The sequence below is a fragment of the Halichoerus grypus genome, chromosome X (assembly GCF_964656455.1).
Source record: "Halichoerus grypus chromosome X, mHalGry1.hap1.1, whole genome shotgun sequence".
NCBI classification, from domain to species: domain Eukaryota; kingdom Metazoa; phylum Chordata; class Mammalia; order Carnivora; family Phocidae; genus Halichoerus; species Halichoerus grypus.
Window position 1 is genome coordinate 38506821 of NC_135727.1, and position 25350 is coordinate 38532170.

The window sequence follows — 25350 nt, forward strand, 5'->3', positions numbered from 1 at the left end:
TTGGAAGCATAAAGCACAAAATGGAAATCCCATTCAAGTTTGCACATGGGCCATTAGGTTCCCTTGTCCTTCAAACGATGCGTAGAACAGTATAATAGGAGCACGGAGGGAGGCGGCCATTCCCGAGCAGCGTGACCTTGGGCAAGTAGCTTCCCGCGCTGGGTTTCTTTCCCTAGCTGCAAAATGGAGGGCTTGAACTACAGGCATTCCGAAGGGCCTCCAGCATTTTCCTGCTCACCGTTCTGCACCGATCCTGCCACCTAAAAATGCAGTAATTAAGACTATAAATGAGCCTTGATAATAAGCTCCCTGGGGAGCAGAAACCATATCGGCTATTCCTTGTGTACCTCACGGTCCCCGATATGATGCGAGGCCCAGAGTAATTGCATAATAAATGGTGAGTGATACCAGTTCGCTGCAAAGTGCCTGGCAAAGCAAAGCTTCTCCCATGCCGGGCAGCGCTCCTCCAGCCTCTCTCCCACCAGACTTTTCAAAGAGGTCAGATTTTCCCATTCCTGGGCTTTTAATAAAAAGAAGCATTGCATAAGAAAACAAAGCTCCTTGTGACTTCACGTGACAATGATTAAACACCTAGGTGCCAGGCGCCCTGCTCTATACTGGAAAAGGGGAAGGCCGGGGCCCCGGGGCTGGCGCTCGTCCTACAAGCTGTATGAGTCAGGGCGAGGCAATTAACCCAGCCCACTGTGAGGTCCGGTAAGTACAGCAGCTATTACCAAGGAACTCCTGAATCTTAGGGCGGCCAGCGATCTCTCCCCAGCAGGCTAGCAACTATGCAATGGGATGAGCACTTTACTAGCGATCACCCACTTCAGCTTCCGAATGCATTGCATCCGGCCGTCCACGCTAGCCGTGCCTCCCCCGGGTTGCCCATCGTGGGGATCACTTGAGGAGCTTTTTAAAAAAGGCTGATGCCCAGGCCCCCGCCCAGACAATTATATAAGAATGGGGTGGAGGGAGCAGGCGCTGGAATTTTTCGAACGCTTCCTTAGTGACTATATGGCCTAAGTGACTTCCTTAGTGACTGGATGGACTCCTGGTCTCCCTCCACCTTCTCCGCGTCCACTTCTAGCCCCCAACCCAGTGACAGGTCCAGCAAGGGGCCCCAGAATTCTACCTCCCTCACTCGCCAGACTGTTCTCTGAGCCATAAGAGAACTCAGTCAACGTGGCAACATTTCTGGCAACCAAAACTTAACCGAAAGGAGGCTTTCTTGATCAACCCTCAGTCAGAGAAGGCAATTAGCTTGTCCAGTCCATGCCCCAACCATTCCGTTTACTGGAGGCTTAATTGGCCTGAGATCTCATCCTTTTTTTTTTTTTTTTGGAAGCTTCTCTACTCCTCTGATACTTAATTTGTCCCTTCTCGACTGCCCTACTCCCTGCCCCATACTGATGCTTCTCACTCCCTCTGCAGCTCAGCGCCCAGTCTCTCCCAGACCCCACTCCCACCTCCACCCCCACCCCTGTCCCATTCTCTCCCTCTCCCTCTTGCCCATCTCTCTCTCCCTCCCCACCTCCCCCCCCCCATGTGGTGGGGTTTGCTTTTTTAATTCCTTCTTAATCAGCCTCTGCCACTTCACCACTATTCTTTTCCCCTCCTTCCTCCCCCTTTCAGCTGAACCTCCTGGCAATGGAGTAGCTGCCACCTTCCAGGGGTCGGTCATCTCTCCGTGCCCCCTGCCTCGCTTGCCCCAGCCCCACAGGCAGCAAGGCTTCTGCGGGCACGGCCTCCCAAACACATGATGTCTTCCACGTTGCCAAATCTTCTCTCGTGAGCTGGCTTCCTTCATCCACTGGACCTCTTCTAGTGAAACAGTTCTCCTAGGCTGCTGGTCATCTCCTTTCTTTCTTTAAAAAGTCTTTTTTTTTTTTCTTAACTGCACAAGAAATTTGTACTTGCATTGAATCCACACGACACAAATGTATTAAGTAAAAAGTGAGAGTACCCCCCTTTCCCTAATCACTCAGGAGTAAGCACCATTCGGTGCCCTACCGACTGAGCCAGCCAGATGCCCCTACAACTTATTTTGTTTTTTTTAATTTTTAACAATATATCATGTACATCTTTCAAAGTGAACGCAGAGGTTGGGCCTCCCTTTTAAAAGCTGCACAATACTCCACTGGCCAGTTTTGCCATTCTGCAACGGGTGGGCTGATTCCCCACATTCTCTATTTACCAACACTGATGCCATAAATGTCCTTGTATGCGACGCCTCCCACTCCAACATTTCTAGGTGACTATTTAGAAGTGGGTGGGTGGCTGGCCACAGGACCAGCCTGTACTCACCAATTCCAACTGCCCTTTCTCAAGGCCTCCCGGGTCTCCCCCTCTTGGCGTCACATGGCACAGGGGACCTGCTCCTGCTGCCTGAAACTCCTTCCACTTCCTGGATGACTCCTTCGCCGAGTCTTCTCTCTGCCCCACAAAGCAGGCAGTCCACGGAATACTTCTCTTCCTTCTCTTCCCTGACTGGCACGACGTTCTCAGTCTTCTCTTTTATCTCCTCCAGACAGCTTCCTAAATCGACATTTCTAGCCCTAACCACAACTCAACTGCCTGCTGGCCATTCCAGCCTCGAGGTCTCAAGCCTCGGAAACTGAACAAGTCCCAGAATGAACTCATGACCCTTTTCCTCTAAGCCTCAGTTCCCTCATCTGAAAAACGCAGGGATTTTTTTCCAAATTAGGAGTCTAGTAGGCACTAGATGCTGTGGGGGATAGAGCAATTCATAAAAACACAGGCTTTGCATTCAGGGAACATACACTCTAAGGAACGGGAAGATACATAAACAATTATGTAATACAAGGCAGAATTAAATGCTAAAATAGACAAAAGTGGCTAAATCTGGGGTGGAGGCTTGAAGAGAGCTTCACAAGAGGCAGTGTTTGGGCTGAGCCTTGAATGATGACTAGCATTTCAACAGGAAGAGAAAAGAGAATATTTCTGGCTGAGGGTATGGCATGAACAGAGTATAAACTCAGAGAGGCACACACGGAAAAAGAATGTACTAGAGGATAAGGTTGGAGAGAAAGACCACAGGAGAGCCTGAATCCTATCATCATAAGGAGTTCAGGCTTTCTCTAAAGAGTTTATCTATTTGCCAGCCCTAGTCTATGTGCCAACTCCAAACGATTGACAGTCGCTGCCTAAAATGCTATGCTAAAAAGGATGTGGGACCTACGTGGCGACTCATTGGAAAAGCATGCCTATGAATGATTGGCAAAGGCAGCTCAGGGCACCATTAGGAATATGCATAAGACGTAAGGTAATAGGGAGCTCTCGAAGGCTTTTGAGCAATGGAGTGCCATGACCCAGCATGTGCGTTACCTGTATCATTCCAGCAGCAGTGTAAAGGCTAAACAGAGCAGGAATCAGTCAGGAGGCTGCCATAATAAGCCAGATGGCGATGGTGATGGTGATGAACAACCGAATGAATTAGGGCAGAGGAATCAAAGAAGGAAGAGACAGATGGAAGAGATGATGAAAGACAGAACCAAGATCACTCTGACACGGTGATGATGGAAGGGAGGAAGAGGGAGGAATGGAAATGCGCCCCGGTTTCAAGGGAGTTAACCGGGGTTCTAGACGGCCTGCAGTGCCATCAACTACGATAGGAGCATTGAGGGAAGAGTATAATTGCTTTTCATTTCAAGTCCTCAAACCACTTTACTTGAGGTGCACGACTCTCAAGCACCCTTGAGTACACTGGGAGTGGAAAAGCACAGTACTCGTGGCTTGATGGCCTCAGCATTTTTATAAAATATAAGCCTACCGGATCACCAAAGAAATATCCATCAGTTATCTGATCCTAGGGACAATGTGCGAATAAACCTTTGAATGTACATGCTCTCGAAAGATAATTCCTCCCATTGAGCGAGCGCGTTCGATTCACAGACCTTATTTCACATGCTTCCCATGCTCACCCTATGAATTAGGAAGGGCAGAAATCATCCCTATCCTACGGTGATAACAGCCATTACTCGTACTTACGAAGCACTTGCGGCGCACCAGACACTGTTCTAAATACTTTACACGTAGGCGCGCCTGGGTGGCTCAGTCGGTTAAGTGTCTGCCTTCAGCTCAGGTCATGATCCTGGGGTCCTGGGATCCTGTCCCTCCTCGTCGTCATCGTCGTCGTCGTCGTCGTCGTCGTCATCGTAGGGCTCCCTGCTCAGTGGGGAGTCTGCATCTCCCTCTGCCCCTCCCCCTGCTCATGCTTTCTCCCTCTCTCTCTCCCTCTCTCTCTCAAATGAATAAATAATTTAAATAAATACTTTACATGTAGCCATGCATTTCATTCTCACAAGAACCCCACAAAGTAGATAGTTCTCCCCATTTTACAGAGAAAAAAACAAACAAACAAACAGTCCCAGAAATGTCGCTGAACCTGCCCAAAGCCCTGACACAGCTGGAAAGCAACAGAGCTGGGATTTGAACCTGGCCAGTCCGGCTCCAGAGCCTGCATTCTTAACGACCACACTCCACGGCTCATAGGAAGACTGAAGCACAGAGAGGTTCCCCCTGACTAGCCGCCACTGCTAGGTTCCATGAGCCAGTCAGTGATGAATTCTGTAACGGAGGCCCAGGGCTGGCTTCTGTGACTCTTCGTTGTTTACCGACCTCTCCCACTGAGCTGACAGATTACTTTGATCTTTTCCCTCTTTGCCCTTTATCACCCCTGCTAGCCAAGGTTTCTGAGTCCTGCTCAAACAACACAAGATTTCTCTTTCTCTACTGCTGAGCGAGAACGAAAGTCCAGCCCCTTTCGTGCTGGATGGGTTAGGGGTGGAAGGAGGCCGTGTGGGGCATTAGTGAACGGGGGAGTCCGGGAGACTCGGCTGCGCTTCTCTTCAGCTGGGTGACTTTGTACAAATCGCTTCACCTCTCTGGATCTCGACTTGCTCATGCAGAACAATGAGGGAAGAGGTGAACCTGATGGGTCCCTGGGGTTTCCTTCGGCTCTGACTTGGCACCCGCTCTGCCATTTTGGCAAACCCAAGGAAGGATTGCTAGAATACATTACACGCTATCTTTCGTCAACCAAAGGGGAAAGCGGTTAGAACCGAGGCAAAGGAAGAATTAGATAAAACAAAACTGACCTTTGTAGAAGGCTGCAAATGAGGTACACTTAGCACCTTGCCTGGGGAGGAACCTGTGCTCACAAATGTTACAAGGGTTATTACTGCTATTAACTTTCAGAGAGTGTACAGAGATGATGGAAAATTCCAGGGAGATCTCTCTCCTAAATTTGACTCTCTTTTGCCCACTTGACGCTGGTCCGGGATTTATATAGTGTTTAAAAGGTCTGGGCGGGCGGCGGGGGGTGGGGGAGGGGCGGCTACCGGAGCTGAGGCGCCAACTGTCCTCATAGTGATGGACAGTTGTGACTAGAGAGCAAGAGCCCAAGCCCAAGGGGAAGGTAAAGAGAAAATGTAAGTGCGAGGGGCCAGGGTTAATCCTCAGTTCGCTGAGAACTGTCCGTGGAAGGCGGGGGAGATACCAAAAAAAAAAAAAAAAAAGACAACAACAACAGGTGCAGACCACAGAGTACTCTGCAAATTGTTTTTTCAGTTCAGACCCAAAGCGGGGAGTAAGGAACTTGGGCAGATGATCCCAGCCTGGTTTCCACGTGTGTCCATCTGAGCAAACACAGCACCACCGGCTGTGAGGTATGTCTAAACACCCTGCAGCGTCAGGAGGCCCTACGGGGCAGGCTTCACATGCTTCTCCAAGAGTCCACTGCAGCCTTGGCCCAAAGGACACCCCTGACCTCCTGGGCCCAAGCCAGTAACCCCACCCCACCCCCCACCCCCAAAGAGCCCCGCCCGGGGAGGACAGCCCCGGGGCTGTGGGGTGGGGGGACAATCCGTTCTCTTCCCTCACCGGCCAGAAACCTCTCAAGCAAACACAGGAACATGACCTTGGCTTGGTGCTAAGCTTGCAGGGCTCTTCTGAGAGCTGAACTGGAAAGTCCAGCGAGGTGCCGTGAAGGTGAAAGCAGCCCCTCTCCTCGGGGCGCCCCGCTCTTCCTTGTGGGCCCGGGAGCCCAGGAAGGAGGGAGAAATGCCCACTCGACGCTGTAGCCAGCAGCCGCGGCAGCCCCGGGGAGCAAGTGGAAAAACGCTGAATATAATAAGGCACTTAGGCACATGACCCTCAGCAACATTCCTGCAGGGCTCCGAGAATAAAGGGCACTGACAGGCACGCACACACACTCAAGTGCCTGGAACTTAAAAAAGGAAACTCTTAACAAATGCAAGAGGATGAGGAGCAAGTGGGGATATGAAGAGGACCCTTTGTTGCCATCTCCCCTAGGTCTTGGAACGAGTGACCTTCCATTTCTGAGAGCTGCTGTTTCTTCAGATTGCTGTTTGTTTTAGACAGGCCCTCCAAGCCAGCTCCAGCCAGGGAACCAGGATTATTACAGAAAACATGACCTTAGCCTTCCCAATTCTCTCAACTCCAAAGCTAAGAAACTGCCTATTTACCAACAATGCTTGGGAATATGCCCGGAGGCCTTCCAATGGCCTCGAGGTGGGGGGTGTCCAAGGGGGGGGCCACCCCCCACTCCAAGGCTGTGAAGTCATATGACCATGGCCTTGGCCCTGGAAGGCTGCACTTAAAGGCAGCTTAACCCCCAGAGCAAAGGCAGTTCTGAGTTTAGCCGGTCTTGAAAATGCGAGAGGTTAACCATATCCTGGAGAGTTATCATGATTGTCTACTTTTTTTTTTCTCCTGTCCATTTGCTGACAGGTAAGGCAAGGCACTGGTCTACTTTAAACCCGCCTTCGTCCCAGGACCTCTGGGAGCAGCCCTCTCTCCTCTGATCATTACCGAACCCCAGTAACAAGTGGCACTTGAAAAAGTTACGCTCCCCTCAATCTAAAGGAATTAATATAAAAGAAAAAGAAAGAAACCCACACACCTGTCTCTGTCCACCCCGCCAAACCACTCCTCCCCTACAAGAGGATCAAACACTCACTGGTTTCCTAGGCTACCAATCTCAAGAGAGTTGGCCCCATGAAGTCAGCCCAGTGATGAAGAGCAGCCCAGAGGTCCCTGGAAAGCCAAGCTTCCTACCAGGGAAAGCCATCCTCCAAATTCTTCAGCCAGGACTGGGTGATTGCAAGTAACTTTTCAAATTGCCCAGGAAGCTGTCCTTAGGCCTCAGGCAGCCAAGCCACCCTGCCCCAAGGAGATTACATGGGCGCTAACATAATGGAACCAGTATTTTTGCCCACGACATGAAACGAAGATGCCAGGAGAGCTTTTCTTAGAGGAGCTTCTTAAAACTGCCTTCCTGTACCTAATCCTTATGGTCTTATCCCCTGTGAGCTTGGGTGCCTGATGTTGGCTGGCAGTTAAGATTTGAACCTGGGCCTTTAGCACCCTAGAGTCTGGGCTCTCACCCAGTATGCCCCAGCTGCCTTGAAACACGTCGTAGTAATACTGCTACTATGAGAAACTTGCTGGCATCTATTGCGTGCTCACAATGAGCCACAACTTCCCCGAAATGCTGGATGTATTTCGGTAAATCCTCACAACAACCCTAGGAGGTAGGTACTATTATTCCCATTTTACAGATGAGCGAAACTGAGGTTCGCCACAGTCAAGTAATACGTCTCACATCACGTGGTGAAGCGGCTCAAATGCAAACCCGGGAAATATGGTCCAAAGGCTTGAGCTGCTTGGCTGAACTTACATGAGGAAAAGGAGCATCTCTACCGCCCTGCTTCCTCAGGCACCCTGCTTCCTCAGGCTCCCTGCTGTGCCCCAACTCCAAACCTGCAGGGTCCCAGCAAGAATGTGGCAAGGAAAGGCCAATGAGGAAGCCTGTCTAGCCCTTCCGTGTCAATTCGGATCGGATTCAGCTAGGACAAGAGGATCAAGACCCTTTCCAGAAGCCTCTCCTCACCCCCATCTTCATCTCCACCCAATTTCTGAAGAAAGCACCTCACATCCAGCAGCCTCGGCCACTGCTCTGCCCAGAACATCTAATAAGTGTTTACCCAGGGCTCCCAGAGCCATAGTTAAGGGCCTTACTGTGCAATCTGGCTCTGTGCCTTATTTAATCAGCACCTGAATGAAATGTCTCTTGGCTAGCAACAGCCAGAGCACAGTCAGTCAGAGTCTTTCTGCAAACACAGCTGGTCGATTGGCAAAGGCGATTCAACACACAGGCAAAATACACCCTGAGTTTATACCACCACCGATATGTGATAGAGACGGGGAGACTGAAGGCATCGGGACGGAATTAGAACGGGCTCGTGCTTCCTGCTTTCTCCTCCAGACAATGTTGCTTCTCCCTCTTCTACCCACCTAAACACCTGCCCACAGGGCAGAGCTTGGACCATTTTTGCCCAGCAGGCCAAACCTCTCCAACCTCCTGGTTCCTGCCATCCATTCCCAGCCCTGAGAACCTCCAGGCCCGGGACAAGACTCATCCTACCTTCCTCCCTCTGGCATTTCCTCCAGCAGCTACTGGAAAGGAAGCACGGCCAACTGAGAGATGCCCCAAACCCTCCCCTTCAGGATCTCAAGCTGGCAACGGGTCCAGGTCCCCTGACACACCAGGCACTGACGGATGTGCAAGCCATGCCCTGTTTAGCTGGCAGCCCTTTCCCTGGGAAGGAGCTAAGTAAACAGAGGGGACTGAGGCCCAGAAGAGGAGGAGTCCTCCCCGAGCCTTCAGACTGAACTGCTACATCCAAGCATCTTGCAGGGACACTTCCTCTGGGGGGGGGGGGGTCAGCCAGTAGGGTGGCAAGACAACCCCCGTTCTTGGGGAAGGGGGGGTCAAAAACCGGGCAAGGAACATGGGAAAGGTCACCTGCTCGAAAACACCAGGACATACACCACCAGTTTGAGATCAGGTTGGGGTAATGAGGCCCTTTTGAAAAATCCTCTCCTGGGGTGTGTGGGTGGCTCAGCCAGTTAAGTGTCTACCTTTGGCTCAGGTCATGATGCCCCAGTCCTGGGATTGAGTCCCGCATCAGGCTCCTTGCTCAGCAGGGAGCCTGCTTCTCCCTCTCCCTCTGCTCCTCCTCCTGCTCGTGCACTCGCTATCTCTCTCTCTCTAATAAATAAATAAAATCTTAAAAAAAAAAAGAAAAATCCTCTCCCCCACTCCCGGTTGGGTCTATGAGCCATTCACGCTTCAGTATGAATCTCTTCAATGGAACTGCTTTCTTCTTCATTCCCTTGTGGATATCACCTCCTCTGACGGAACGGGCATTTTTGGACTGTACAAGGGATTGTTGTGCAACCTGGATTATTCTGGAAGAGGGCAAGCTTGGATGGGATGGGCTGGGGGAGAGACCTGGAAGCAGGGCAGGAGGAAAAGGAAAGAGAAAGGCAGCAGGATAGCATCACATTGCTTCAGTTTGGTTCTGCTGTGGACCCTAGTCGGGGTAGCAACCATCCCATGAGCCACTAAAAATTATCTTCTGGTCGCAGGTGGGATGCCCGCTAGCTCATTTCCTGTATTTAATGCCTGCTCGCTCTCATCAATGTTCTTTGTGTCTGTCCTTGACAGTGCAGGCCCTCCTTGGGACAGCACAAAGAACACAATGCTCCAGCTCATGAGTCCCCAACTGAGCACCGATGAGCAACTGCAGTAGTCTTATCAATGGCGCAGAAAGGACAGAGCAGTTCTGGAGTTTTATTTGGTTTGCCAAGGGAGAAATAAGATGAGATCTGCCCCTGATAATCACATGCGAATGACTCCCGGTTACAGTCGAGATGCTTTCCTGTCCTTTGCATGTATCATTTCCTACGCCTAGAACTCCCTTCCTTCCTGTGACACCCAACAAACACCTAGCCATTCATTCCCACGTGTTTACTGAGCACCTACCATGAGCCAGGCCCTATTAGAGGCCCTAGAATAGAAAACAAGACAAACAAGAGTCTCTGCTCTCACACACCTGTGTCTTCTTCATGAGCCAGCTCAAATGTCACCTCTTCTAGGCCTTCCTTAATTGCAGTAGGTAAAAAAAACAAACACAGAAACAAACAAACAAAACCCAGACCCTCTGTGCTCTGTGTTTTGTTCAAATCTGTTACTGTACTGGTAATATTGTTATTTAGTTGCACTCCTTCCTTCCTCATCTAAACTGAGCAACATGAGGGGAAAGAATGTTTCTTATTTATCTTTGAGTCTCCAGCGGCTGGCACAATGTATCACACACAACAGGCATTTGACAAATAGTCCCTGAATGGATGCAAGAATGAATAAATTCCCATGAGCGTTTAAAACAAGTGTCCTGGAGTGCCTGGGTGCTCAGGGTTGGTTAAGCGACCGACCCTTTGTTTCGGCCCAGGTCACAATCTCAGGGTGGTGAGATCGAGCCCCGTGTCGGGCTCCACACTGGGTGTGGAGCCTGCTTGGAATTTGAGATTTTCTCTCTGCCCCACCCTCCCCCCCTTTAATATAAATAAATAAATAAATAAATAAATAAATAAATAAATAAATAAATAAAACAGGCGTCCTGCAAACAGAGAGTTAGCAAGCAATAACTATTTGTCAATATCTCCTCCCCTTGGTTCCCAAAGATCTTAGAGACTGCGAGGGAGGGAGGGAATATAGAAGGACTGGAAGGTGATGGTGGCCTGGCTGAAATACTTCACAGTGACAGAACTTCCAGTCACCAAACAAGCCACTGGAATGCTAAAGCTACCTTAAAATCGACCTCACAATAACTTGGGGCCCTCCACTTTTAATTGCAGCCACAATGCTTACCACCTACATAAACACTGAGGCGCTGCCCAAGGGCTAAATGCCCCGCCCACAGGCCATCCAGATTCACGCCAGTCAGGATGAGCTTCTGAACCAACTTGCCACCCAATACTTTAGCTACGAGATAATGTCTCTCAACGTGGGCTCCAAGGCTCACCGGCATCAGACTTACCAGGGAGCCTGTAATAAATGCAGATTCCCATCCTCGCCCTCCACCTACTCAGACTCGGTGGTGTAGAGAGCCAGGCATCTGCATTATAACAAGTTTCCAAGGGCATCTTTCACAAAGAAAGTTCCAGAATCACTTCTCTCCCCACGCATAGTCTCTACACGTCCACTCTGCCAGTCATTGGCAGAAGAGGGGGCATCTAGGATGAGATGTTCTCAATTTAACAAAAGATACGTAAGACCATGAATGCGTTAACTCGATGAGGGGGAGCCCTTTTTACAGTATGTGTCTACATCAAATCATCACGTTGTACGCTTTAAGTACCTTACGACTTTGTCAATAATACCTCAATAAAGCTGAAAAAAATATGAAAGTACAAAAAAAAAAAAAAAGATCGGAAAGAGCAGGAGAAGTTGACAAACCTGGCTCTTCCTCCAGAGGGTATTTCAAAGAGGCGTGATGACAATGAGCTACCCACAGAAAAATCCAGAAAGAGATGGAAAGTGAATCACTAGCCTAATAACATTTCTTTAATTTATAGGATATTAAGGAAAGAAAAGAAGAAAGTAGGCCCGTCCAGATGTCTGCCAAGGGATTAAGACCAAGATCCAACAGCCTAATTTCCTCACTAGGATGAAAGTGAGCAGATACTTTGGGCAGAGAGCAGGCTGTAGCTCTCATAACTGGCTCTTTGTGATGGAAATTCGACAAAAAAAGTTGTGTGAGCTGGAGCTGAAACCACCTCTCTCCTCTGGCTATTTCAAAAAACAGACAGGAGATTCTCCTAACAGGCACAAGAGACACAGGAGTCCTGCCCATCAGACCTCAAGGGAACAGAGACAGGACCACTGGAGGGAAACAAAACAAAACAAAACAAAACAAAAAAGGAAGGAAAAAAGATAGCTCTGTCAGTCGGTCAGTCAGCATTATCCAGGTACACATTAAACAACTAATGGACACGTCCGGTATTGTATTAAACTCTGCAGGGAGTTACAAAGGGAAAAAAAAAAAAAAAACTACTCCTTTCCATTAAAGAAAAATTTGTTTGCGCGAACAGTGGAGACCAAACAAACATGCAAAAACAAGCCAAACATAAAATTGCCTCAGAGTATATAGAGGCATATGTCAGCCAGCCAAATAGTCTGAGGAATGTTCGGAGGGTTGAGAAAGGAAGACAAAAGGTGTTACCAGAATGACCGGAATAACCGGACTTGGGTCCCGGTCATCTGGAAAGAAAATCTTCACGAGGATCTACAGCGGGGAGGAACATACACGCACGACAAATCCGATGACGCCGATGATGAAGGTGGCACGTCTATGGCAAAGGGGCAAAAACCCAGGGAGCCTGGGGATCACCCCATGGGTAGGAGCCAGTGACGCCCTGGTCCTGGAAAGCAGGAACCGTGCCGGGTTGTATTAGCAGGTGCTGGGCGTGGACTGGTAGGAGGCACAGCGTCCGGTTTCAGAGGCTGTACGCTAAAAGGGTATGCAGGGGCGGGCTGGGAGCCAGAGAAAAGCAACAGAAATGCTTAGAGGAATGAATTCCAAAAGCTATCAAGAAAGGTGCAAAAGAGGTGAGGCTTGTCAGTTTCTGAGTTTGAGGTAAAAAAAAAAAAAAGAAAGAAAAAAAAATATATATATTGGTCATCTGATCAGCTGTGCCCGGCTTCTCTGTTTAAGTGACCACGTAGTTACTCAGAGGATTAAAATGCTCTCCCCTCTACACGGCCGGTTTCACCAAGAAGACGGAGACAGGAAGAGATGAGATAATTTGCTCAGGTTCCCATAGCAAGCCATGAGCAAAACTGGCATCATAAGGTTCAACCCCAGGGCCGTCTGTGGGGTGTTTAATCCACCAATCCACACCACTTCTCTTTATAATGGACGCCCCCAAAAGACTGTAACAATGGAAGATGGAAAAATTCTCTGCAGATTTCCTTGGGAGAGAAATAAAACAAACTAAAAAGGAATGTCATGCCTCACTGCTGAGGCCCATATAAACATCATCCTCTTGTGTCCCCCTGGACTGATGACAAAGGACACGGTCCATCTGATGAGCTGTCAGCAGATGGCAGGATCCCTCATTGTACCCATTTACCCACCAATGTCAATTCCAAGCAGGAGCCATTATCAGTGCTCCAGACAACAGATGGGGATGAGGAGGTATGGCTGGTCTCAAGTCAAGGAGTTGGGGGGGGGGGCGGGTTCACAAAAAGCCTAGTTCTCAAATCCATCAGGTCCTTCTCTAGAACAAATCCATCATGGGGCGAACGGAACACACCACTGTTTATTCAGGTCGTTCCAAAAGGGGTCACAAAAAGCTCAGGACCGTTTTGAATATGTGCCATTCTTCCACTTTCAGCAAGGAAGGAGGAAGTAGGAAAACCAAACAGTGAAGCAAAAGCACGCCAGCCACATTAGGTGGTAATTAGGCTTTGAATAGAGTGTAAAGGAGGTAGGGCGCCGACAGCAAAGGCAACTCTAAAAAAAAAAAAGAAAAAAGAAAAAAGAAAAAAGGATGGGGCTCACTCAGAATTACTGCTGAAAACCAGTGGCTTGGGGCTCCAGGGTCTACGGCATCGACTGTTAATTTGGCAAATATCCAGCTTGTTTCCAGCCTGCCTTATGTTGTGCCCCACTAAGTTTGGTGCCTGATCAGGAGACATCAACACGGACACATTCAGAGCCAATGGGAATTGGACAATTCGAAAAGACATCCAAAATGGGATCTTTCTGTTACATTCCTAGGACAGAGACAAGGTGGCAGGATGCAAGGGCGATAAAGGGCCACTAGCTGAAGAACACCAGTCTTTACAGATACAACCAGTCAAAGTTCTGGCTTTTTAACCCTCCTGCTGAGAAGTTGTAGACTTGGGGATTTAAGTGGCTACGAGAATCGCTTTCTGCTAAGGCCTCGATTCCCACAGTGGCAGCTCAGTGTTAAAGCCACCTCTGCCATGACGTTGCTGGGTGATTTCTGGCAAATAGCATAATCGCTGTGTAAATTCATTCCCTGTCACTCCCACCTGCCAAAATAATACGCACGAAGGAAGTAGCCATGTTTGAAGAAATACTTATTGGTGTAATTGGGAAACACCCCTGATATTCACCAAGGGGCTTAACAACGGTGTGTGATTCTTGCTTGGCACTTGCTGACCCTGAGAACCCTCCCACGTCTCTGGCTTAAGCGGAGATGGGAGACACTGGCCCTTGGATCACACAAACCGCTATCACCCACAGTCCCGGGGCCTTCGAGAAAGCAGATGAGACCAAAAAGAAACCGGACAGCAGGAATATTAATCAAGACCAGAACTCAGCCACAAAAACGGCCCTTCCTTATGCTTCTAAAGCTGGCAGTCACCCAAGAGCAGCATGGCTATGATGAGGGGCTGTTTAAAAAGGCCTTGGGAATAAATATTTTACAGACTGAAAAATGGGAGATGGGGAGACTAACCAATTTCCCTCCAACTCTTCCACTTCCTGGCCTAAAGCAATACTGTCCTTGTTATAAACTTACGTGGACTCTGAGGAACAAGGCCTTTCTATGAAGCCCAAATTGAGTCATCCTGTGGAGAGAAACACATCAGAAATGTTTCTGCTAAGCTGTCCCTTTCATTTCAGCCAATGTGTCCCTTGCCTTTTCAGGACCTCTGAACTCCACAGAATGTCCTGCCATCGTGCAGCCTCATTCAGCAAGTTCACTTGCCAAAGCGCTTGTCTGGAATATACACGGCCGCAGGAACCATTTTACCGTCTCTTTTTCCAGGCCCCAGCTAACCTATCATGACCCTAAACAAGATCACGTCCGTGAAAGTGCCTTCTAAACAGTAAAGGGCCAGAGAAGCGTAAGGTATTATTAACCAGACTTGCTATCTTTAGTCCTTGCCGCAGTCAAGTCGGAAAACTGCTTCCAACCATCTGTTGTTAAGTTTTCTTTAAGGACTCACAGCAACTTTTAAAAATCCATACTTCCCTGCTTCCCAGGAAGAGCCATAGGCAGGGTATGGGCTGTGGGACTGACCAAAGGCTGGGGCCCGCAGCAGGCCTGAGGTGACTATTTAAATGACACAAAGCAGTGACAGGAGTAAAGAGCAAAGGAGAATAACCCTGGTCAGGCTCAAGAATTCCTCAACATGACTCTGTTCTCTGCCTCGGCCCTAGGGCTTCAGAGTTTAAGGGAAGCACAGGACAAAAGAAAAAGCACAGGTGACAGGAATCAGTCCCTAGACAGCCCCCTCACCTCCCGCCCAAGCATCCATCCCTCTGCAGCCGCCAGCCCCAAGTGCCATCATCATCTACACGTGTGCCCAAGGGTGGCCTGGTCAGGCTGACTTTACTGGGGAGATACAGGAAGCAGAAGATGAACAAGGCCACCTGACCTCAGCAAAGAAGAAACGAGTTTCCCTTTTCCCACACGAGGAGGCCAAAAGCATTTCCAGAATGGCTCTCTGTTGCATCCCTGGCCACTACTTAAGGAGAAAAGAATCAGAGAACGCTGACTGCCCAGAGCTGGGAATGCAGCTCTGTGTCATTTTGCAGATGGGCAAACTGAGGCCCAGCAAGTGTCTTTTTCCTCAAAGTCACACAACTAATTAATGCCAGAACCGCGTCTCCAGAGGCTTCTGAAAGCTTCTAAAAACCTTTCCACTGAAAACCCTGGTGCTGCCAGGTTTGATGTCATCACACCAGCAGCAGCCCCAGTCAGGCTGAATTTAGTCCTTTGTTGACCTTCTAGATATGTGGCTGCCAGAGGCCTCAAGACCCCTTTGTAGAAGAGGCACCCTCTGACCCTCACCACCTGCCATCCAAAAAAAGCACTCCTGTCCCAAGAGCCTCACATAGCAGCGGCTGAGATGCGTTGTTTCCTCTCATTAACAAAAAGCCCATTCATAAAAAAGAAAGAAAGAGGACTGGCTCAAATTTACCCAGAAGGTCTAGCTGGGAGAGCCCTGGGCTTCTTGTGAATGGCATCACATCCCAAGAAGCCCTCTCTTAAAAAAAGAAAAAAATGCTGCCCTCCAGCCCCGCTCGGTGGTGCCAGCCACCCGACCAAGAACACCCTCTTTATTCCACAGCTATCCACACCTCCCTGCCACGTCTGTAAAGACGGGAAGGGGCTCGAGGCCACTGACCACATTTTACAGATTGGGAAACTGAGGCCAAGAACCTGCAATCAAAGGAGTGCCTAGCACACAGACCGAGCAAGTAGGCAGCGCCATGCTGATCAGCCTCGGCTTCTCCCCTGAGACAGCCCTGTCATTCCACTGACAGCCTGCAACCCCAAAGAGGGTGGGTTAGCTTTCCAACCCAGACGCTAATTCATCTTTGGGCTGCAGGCAAGCGACCTCCCGTCCCTGGGCCCCACCAGGCCTGTAAAACCAAGATAATAATCTCAACCTCCTGCCCCACACCGGGCTGTCACAAGTCTCCTGAGAATAACCTTCTACAAATATAAAAGCAATAAAGATGCTAATGACAGGTTTCCAAACTGTCCCTGAATAAAACACACCAGGTTTCTCACAGCCTGAAATCTAAAAAAGATTTTTTTTTTTCCCTTTTCTCCTCTTCCTCCTCCTCCATGATTTTATAGTTTTAGAACATCTCTCCACACAGGCTGAGTACAGAAAGACAGTCTCACTCTTGGTCCTCACCCAGATTATTTTTATGTATCTGGCAACTTTCCTTTTCAGTCCCATTTGTTTTTCTTAGCACCGCTAATGGGAGGTAAAGAAATCAGCTCTCTGAGCACCCCAGACCATGACCACAGGGAACAGAGTAAGAGCAAGAAGATGGAGAGGTCTGCAAAAAATAAACCCTCTCACCATGGATAGAGATCACCCGCCCAAAGTTCACGAGTCAGCCTGTTTCGGAGCGCACTTAGTAGGAGCTTGGTGCTGGCTCCAGCACCTGAGTTCAAAGGCAGACCTTGCTCAAGCATGAAAGTCCCAAATGAAAGAGTCATTAAGGGAAACCCATAAAAGTATTTCCCCAAAGTAGCACAGTGGGGACAAGGAACCTTATGTGACCACCTCCAGGAAAGAGTGTCATCAGGCCTCTGGGAAATTAACTGCAGCAGAGGGGATGGGGGCAGGCCGTGGACCCCAGATGTGACTCAGAAAGGGCACCTGGCTGGGGCTGCACTTCCGGCTTGTGAAAGGCCAGGGCAGGGCTGGGGGTGGGGGGAGGGACAGCCCACCAGAGTGCCAGTGGGTTCCTAGCAACATGGTGGCAGAGCCCTTGGAAAATCATTTGTAAGGGTCCCACTTCCCGCCGGATGAAGTGCCCTACACTTCCGAGTGTCCTGAGCACACAAAATGACTCTTATCACTAAGGCTGCCAGGGAAAAAGTCAACAGACTCACATGCATCATGGTGACCAGGTGACAGGGGTTGAGCAGGTAGATGACGGTCTTGGTGGCGAACTTAAAGCCCACCTCCACCCCGAAGGTCAGGCACAGGGCTACTAAGAGCAGATTCTTGCTCAGGCTCTCCTTGCCTTCCTCTGGCCGCTGGGTCACCTTATCTGGCTGGCAGCCACGGCCACCCCTACCGTCCTCCTTCGTCTGCCTCAGGATGTGCCGCAGGGCCACCAGGATCTCCAACAGGGCCAGGGTCAGGACCACCACACTTTCCAGCAGCCGCTGCTGCCAAGGGAGGAAGGCAGCACAGTCGGGGCCCCCATTGCCTGCAAAGCTGGGGTCCACGCCCCCATAGAGCCAGTCCAGGAGACTTTGGTAGCTATACCGGGACATGATGCCAAGTGGTTCCCCTCGACCACCGTGCAGGAAGCGAGAGCGAGATGGAACACGAGCCCCGAGGGTTGCCCGGGTGCTGGGACGTGTACGGAGGGCACACCCCCGCACCCGCACCCCCCCCTCCGGACACCGGGGCACCTAGAGCGGGGAGGGGGGGAGGGAAGCTACACGCGAGGCCCGGGGTCAAGTGCTGGCTCTAACTTGTCCCCACGGCTGTCTGGGGAGCCCCCCGCGCTTCTCCAGTGGCCACCAACGAGGCAGGGTTGAAAGGAGCCGTTGGCCAATCTAAAAGGAAGGAGAGGAAGAAAAAAAAAAAGGTCTCAAAGAGGCAATTGCATCGGGAATTACGAAGCGGGGCGGGCTAACTAGCGAGGGCAGAAAAGGGGAACAGGGGCAGTGGCGAAGCAGGCAGGGGTCAGGGGAAGCCGGAGGCCGGGAGGGTCAGGGCGAGGGCCGAGGGGACCCGGCAGTGCCGCGGGAGCCAACCGGGGAGCGGCGGGGGTGAGAGCGAGGGAACACGCGGAGGCCAGGAGCTAGAGGGGCCGGGCAGGCGGGGAGGGCGACGGGGATGGCAGGGACGCCGGACTCCTCGTCTCACGCACTCGCCACAGGGGGATCTCTTACTCCTGCAACCGCGTGGCCGTCTCTGCCCCCAGCTAGCAACTTCGCCGCCGACGGGCCCCTCCGGCCAATTTAGCGCCGTCCCGGGCCGGCAGCCCGCCCCCGGGTCCACCCCCGAGTCCCCAGCTCCACCCCCGGCCCCAGACGCCCGCCCCCGGGCAGCACCTCCCCCCCCCGCCCCGCCCGCGGCCAGCCCGGGACCTGCCCCCCCGGCGCAGGCAGCGGCGGGAGGAAGCCGCGGGGAGTGGAGTGGGGGGGGGGGCGGGAGGCCGGGCCAGCCGGGGGCTGGGCTTCGGCCGGCCCCCTCCCTCCGCCCCGGCGCCGCATCTGCCCGCGCCTCCCGCCCGGCCCGGGAACCGGCCGCCGCGCCCCTCGGGGCTCCACTCACCCGCAGCTCGGCCCGCGGCCCGGGGTCGGCGGCCGCTCGGCTCCCGCGCTCCGCGCGCTCCCCGCGCCCCGGCGCTCGGCTCCCCCGGCGGCCGCAGCTGCAGCCGCCGCCGCCGCCGCCGCCGCCGCCACCGCGCGCGGCTCCTCCTCCCCGTCTTCCTCCCCCTGCAGCGGCCGCGCTCGCTTCCTCCTTCTTCCCCTCCCTCTCTCCTCCCCCTCGCCGCCTCCCACCCCCCCACCCCCGGCGTCCCGCGCAGCCTCGCGCCCCCCCCCCCGCGCTCCAAGCCCTCGGGCCGCGACTGCTCCGCCTCGCCGCCTCCCCGCCGCGACCTCCCGCACTCCCCCCCACCGCTCCCACCGTTCACACCTCCCACCCTCCCTCCCGGCCGTCCCTCCGCCCGGCCTCCCTCCTCCTCCCTCCTCCGGCCTCAGTCCCCGCCTCCTTCCCCTCCTCCCCGGCCTGCCTCGCGTTGGGCGCTCCTCGAGCCAGCACGCGTGCACCTCTACCTTCCTTCGCCGCCGTCTACACAGTTCGCCCCCTCCGTGAAGCCTTCCCGGCCGCCTCCAGCTCCCGCGACCCGGTTTCCCCGGGCGCGTCTGCGTCCACCGAGCACATAGTAGGCGCTCAGCGGGCCCTCACCAAGCTCGTGGGGAATGAATCAGCCTGTCTAGCGCCGAGCTGCTGTGCCGGCTTTGCTTCACGGGGCGTTTGCTGGGCATGACCTTCTGCTCGGCGCGTCTCCGCCTTTCCGCCCCGAAACTAGACTCCTGCGGGACCAGGATGTCCCCTTCCCTTCCCTTTCGTAGCCACGATCCCACTCCCCCACTTCAGCGCCTGGGGATGGAGGCCCCTTTGCCTCCTGCTCTGCTCCAGTTATTTTTCTCTCTCTACTCAGGCCGCAGGCACTCCCTCTCCCGGCCTTCCTTCTCCCTTTTTCTCCTGCCGTGCCCTCCGTGGTAGACTTGCTGCAGGAAAAGCTTCCCCTGACCTCCTTCCCTCCCTTCTCCCTGCAAGGGAGCTGCTGCTTCCCAACCCGCACGGGGCTGAGTGCCCTGCCCCTGGAGGCCCGCCAGGACAATGGGGGGTGTTGCAGGGGCCCAGGAATCGGATGAGAGCCTCTGATTGGAACAAGGTCCCCTCTTCCTTGCTGTTTCCTACCCTCAGACTGTAGTTCGCTCTTCTTGGGACAAGAAAGCAGGAAAAGGACCTCAGCATCTCCCTCATGTTGGTTTAATATTTATTGAAGACTCACAGTGAGTTAGGAGAATATCCAGAAAAACACAGTTAGGCACTTTGCCTAGGAAACACTTTCGGGTGTTGGCTGCAAGCCAGACTCAAAACATTAAAATACAACCTGCTGTCTTATCAGGCCATTGTCCTCCCATCCTTTCCAAGTCTGGCTTTCCCGACAAAAAGAGCTTCAGAGCCAGGTAGCTTTATCTAATTCCAAGCTTTGTATGGTCTCCACCATAGGCCTGATGCTCTTCAAGTGCTAATTAATAAAGAACAAACAGCAACAAACCGGAATTGATTCTAGGGCTCACTCATTCATTCTCCTTAGGTGTTTTGTTAAATCCTCTGCAACACAACCAAGGAACATTAAGGATCAGGTTGCAGCGCTCCCGGCAGAGACGTGCAGCATCAGGAGACCTCAGGGTTCCTATCTCCGAGGAAGTGAGAATGAGGTTATAGAATTCAGTAAATGGCTTCATTAATCCCTCCGGTTTTCATGCTGAACCTTGGTTGGCAATTTGGCCTAGAGGGCCCTGTGTTTGCAAAATGACCCTCTTTAATGACTGTAGCCAGGCCAACTTCCACACCTGAGTCCCAAATTCCTCTTTTTCACAGATAGGAGAGTCCAGCGGTTCTAGGACCCGGGCTGTAATTCCCTTTACTGGCTGTGTCACCTTGGGCAACTTAACGCAACCTCTCTGTGCCTCAATTTCCATTAACTGAGGACTATTGGTTATTCTCCAATTCCTAGGATGATGCACTTGTAAAGGAGTTGAATTCTGTGGAACCCTCTGCGGTATCGGGTGCAGAGAAAGTGCTCCATGAACCCTCCCCATTATGGACACCCAGTTCTGCAGCTGGGTGTCCTGGAGCACAAGCAGGCCTACACCCTCGAGCTTAGTGCCCTCCCCCACATCTGCATAAACAATCCTACCCATCCTTCAGATCCCACGTGACATTGCTGTCTCCCCCAACCCCCAGCCCCAGCTCCCAGAGCTTTCTCCCTCCTCTGAACTTCTATAGCAGTTACTGCCTGCACTACTCATTTTATCCTGAATCACATACCGCCTCCCATTGTTCTCTCATTGTTACTCCTGTCTCCCACACTCAGATCTTTGACAGCAGGGGATGGGTCTTAATCTTTTCTAATCCCCTCCCCCCACAGCACCTAGCGGAGTGGCAAATACAGGAGGCACGAGACAGACACTAGGAGATTTTTGTCCGCCTGGGTAAAAGGCAAGCCATAATTGAACCAAAATGGTGGGTCAAATTTTAGAAACTCGAAAAGACTCAGACAAAGGTCCCGATCGTTTCCTTGCTGGGACACAGGCCAGAGGCTTCTTGTCTCCAGTCACAAGAGCAAATGAACTTTAAAGTGGAGCCTTGCAGGGCACGGTGAAATGGCAACCTGGAATCCAGGCTCCCTTCAGGGAGATCATGGGGGAAAATCAGCTCTCCCGGCTTCAGGGTACTGAGGGTGACGGTGGACCTTCATGGTGGTGAAGGGCAGCAGAACTTGTCACCCCACCCCTTTGGCATAAGGAGTAGTTTAGGCTGATTATATTTAAAAAACAGCAGACACCGGAAAATCTCTGAAAACTGAGAAGTTACTCTTTTGTAAGAGACATTTGCAAGAGGAATCTCTTTTTGCCTTGGGTCCTTGACCTGCTGCCTTGACTTGCTGTCCTCATATTTGGCCGAAAGGTGCAAATCCCACCCTATTTCACAAGAATATGACTGGGACAAAGAAGATTATACACATGAGGCTCTTTGTAATCTTGCTGATATAGAATCCAAAAGATGATTATCGTCCTTAAATCTTAAGTAATGGAAAAGTCATGCTTTCACGAGGGAAGACACTTAGAAGGACACGTGTCACGTCCCTACTAAGAAAAGAAATAAAAACTTCAGTGACAGCACACCCTACCCCCCCCCAAAAAAATGGTCTTTGGTTTGAGGTAGACTAACTTTGACCAGAAACTGACATTATTAAACCTTTTATTTATAATCTAGAAAGCCCGAGCCAAGTCGAAGAAAAAGTTCAAGACGAAAATTCGGTCCTCAAGCTTCCAAATGTAAACCTGCCCTTAATTCCATTCATTGACCATCAGTGGAAAAAATGTTTTCTTGGCTTATGGTCCCTAAGGTACCACTCTGTCATCAGAAATTCAGTTTGGCATTATTTGGCTATTTAAGTCATGAAGCAGTCAGGCGGTTGTCTTTTGTCCAGGGGTTCCAAGAAAGGTCTGTGGTTAAATGTCACGAGCTCAGGCAGAGCCAAAAGCTTGCTGTGGCATACTGGGCAAAGGAGGGCACTCTTCAGGACTTGGGCTGCTTCCTCCGCAAGCCTGGCTGGGCAGTCCGGTTTTATAGTTGAAAGCACAGGGGACTGGGAGCCAGGACACCTGGGTTGGATTTGACTAGCTTGGGCCAGTCACTCCCTTTCTTTGGGTCTTGGCTCTCTCTTTTGGAATCTGAAAGGATTTCAGTCAGTCCCTCTAAATTCCCTTCTGGCTTCAATATTCCCTGAAAATAATGGGGGCATGTTAGTGTGGGAGAACTGGCCTTAGAGATTTGGGCAGCAGTTTGGAATCCCTGATACCCCTTTTCTTGTCTATACCGTGATGAGGTAATGAAGGAATTGCTTCATTGAATAGAGACATACATTCATTCATTGCCAGCTAAGTTAGTGCATGGAAATGGCAGACCCGGCATCTTCCTGAGGGAGGCTCATTTCTCCTGGCTGTTTTTCCTCGTATCCTTTGTTACTGTTTTTTTTTTTTTTTTTTTTTTTAATAAATATGTATTAAGGGACACTGTGTGCCAGGTAAGATGTGCAAACAGGTATTTTATAGCTAAGATTTCACAGAAAACATCGTTCGAGCATTAGAATGCATAAAGGCACATCGCTTTTTTTGGCAGAAGTTGAGTGTTGCAAGAAATATTTTAAGACCCGATGTCAAAATTAACATGGAAGTATCAACTTTGTTTTATGTGTCAATATTTGAATAACAAAGTAAATGAACAAACTGGCCCTGAAATCCGATAGACATGGACTCAATTCCTTGCCAACAATGAGCTTTTGCATCCCCAGGCAAGTGACTTAACCTCTCAGAGCCTTTTTTTCCCTCCTATGTAATGTGTTATTTGCAGTATTTACCTTGCAGGGTGGTGGTGAGGATCAATGTGGTAATATATATGGAAAGTAGCTAGCACCCTGCCTGGCAAGTAAGGGACTCCATAACTGTTTGCTTTAGGGATTTTTCCCCCCTTTTCAATTTCAAAAAATGCATGCTTTAATCCTAAAGCAGAAATCAAATCTACCCTGAGTGGGTCAAGTGGACCAATTTTCTGCTGAATGCCCTTTCGCTGCTGTAGCCTCAGGTAGAACTGACATCCTGTCCCGCCACAACATAGCAGTGGTGTTATTAGGAACCTCACACTTTTCCTGCAGGGGAAAAAGAAGGAAAGAAAGAAAACCAAGCATCTGGTACATGTGCAATTGATTTTGAGATATGGGCAAGCTGGCGGTTTGTAGTTGCTCTTTTCCTGAATCACAACGCTGTCGGACATCAATATGCTGAAAGCAGTTTTGGAAAGCTTGCTTGGGAACCCCTGGAGGATTCTGAGAGCTGTAAGCGCATCCATTCTAGCTCTAGGCAAGTCCTCTACCCTAACCTGGTCTCCATTTGTAAGATAAGCACTCAGGGCACTATCTCCTCCCTGTTACAGTGAAGATAAAGCGATTGGGCCGCTTGTGGGGAGCCCAAGAGCTTTTTCATTCATTGTTCCAGCCGCGGAGTCAGGTGGAGGAAAAGAGATAGACTTCATTTGACTTGAGATTACGAAGGAGTATTGATAATAACACCCCCCTCTTGGAGTGGGTTAAAGAGTATCCAGGGCCAGGTGAATTTGCATCTCTTCTGAGAATTCATGAGGGGAAGCACGGCAGTAGCAATCAGCTTCCAAATTTACACTTGGTGTCTCAATCCGCACCTGAGAATTACAACATTATTAACGATAATGAAAAAATAGTAACACCTGTCATTTATTGAGTAGTTAGGTGCTAAATTATCTCCACCCGGGGCGGGGGGCAAGGCTTAAGGAGAGAGAGAGAGAGAGAAAGAATAAGTAATTATCTTAAGGTCCCAGTGGTAATAAATGGAAGGGCGACTTTCCAAGCCAGATCTATCCAAACGCAGAGCCTGACCCCCACGTCACCCTGCCTCCTGCCCAGAGGATCTCATATGACCTGTGGCTTATTCTTGCAAAAGGACTGACTAGGTGTGGAGGACTAATCTGTGAACAGGAGCACAGTCTCTACTGTTTGGACCTAGGGAGTTGAGAGACAAATGAGCCACACAGGGTTTGCGCCCAGGACCTCAGCCTCATGATCGCAGTATTTTAATTATCTGAGCACTGCGTGATACTTCCTACCTTTCAAAATGGGTATGCTTTTTTATTTGCTGCTTCAGATCAGGAAGTGATTTGCTCTTTCAAGGACTCATTTGGCGTAGCTGACATCTGCTTTCAAAACCCTTGGGGACTGAATATCTTCAGAGCGGTTCCCTCTTGGATGGGGTTCTCCGGATATTGATGGATTTGTTTCTAAGGAAACAGAGACAGAAAGAGCAGAGGAATAAGACACAGGAGTCCCCATTTTGCCCGTGGATTGGCCTCTGGCATGCTAATCACATATATACACCAAGAGTTCAAAAAATGAGCATTTTATCCTCAGATTCTTGGTTTATCTCCATTCACCCCCAGCCTCTTGCCAAGAGCCTCCCCCGCTTGGCGAGACTCGTGGCAAAGCCTTAACTTCGGGGCCACTTCCTGCTGTTTTCTTCCATCTATTCTCTTCATCAGCCCTCCATCCGTTCTTTCTGACCTGTAGAGATCATGATAGACTATTAGTCCCCCGCACAATTACAGATTCCATTCCTTTCCATATCTGATGGTTCCTTTACTCTGGCTTACGATAGTTTGCAGGAACTCCATGTAAAGAAAGGTACAATTTATCATCACGGCAGGTGACCTGTAAGATGCTGTGATGGCATAAGACTCAGAATCTTTCTGTTTTTCTGCTTCAGAACGGGCCATCTCTGACGTGACATTTCCTACGTTTTCAGAGGTTGTGTGGCAGAATATTTATGAACTTTGTCATGAAGATGAAGAGTGACAGGATCCACTAAAGTAAAATGTGACTGGACTTTAAAAAGTAAATATAGTGCAGCATCGTGCCTGTAATTAACAATGCTGTATTATATACTTAAACATTTGCTAAATGGGTAGGTCTTAGGTGAAGTGTTTTTATCACACATAAATCATAAAGAGGGTAAGGGGAAACTGCACACGGACCTACAATTATCTTCAAATAAAGAGTTTAATTTTTAAAAAGCAAAAAGAAAATTCTTACATACAGGATTTGG

The 25350-nt window shown here is 50.5% G+C and overlaps 1 protein-coding gene across 9 annotated transcripts in view; it reads right to left on the bottom strand.

Annotated features, from left to right (window-relative positions):
* The window catches only part of TMEM164 (transmembrane protein 164), a 177696-nt gene extending 158387 nt beyond the window's left edge, over positions 1-19309 (bottom strand). For 4 of the 9 annotated variants that reach the window (XM_078064583.1, XM_078064585.1, XM_078064584.1 and 1 more), the window contains exons 1-2: positions 18304-18394; positions 17287-17964 (exon numbers count right to left, since the gene is read on the bottom strand). In XM_078064583.1, the coding sequence (XP_077920709.1) occupies positions 17287-17676 (390 nt within the window). In that variant the 5' untranslated portion in view covers positions 17677-17964; positions 18304-18394. Of the gene's footprint in view, positions 1-17286; positions 17965-18281; positions 18395-18688; positions 18840-19194 lie in introns of those variants that run through there. The other 5 variants (XM_078064582.1, XM_078064581.1, XM_078064580.1 and 2 more) reach the window with 5 other exon arrangements.
* Between the last annotated feature and the right edge of the window lie 6041 nt (positions 19310-25350).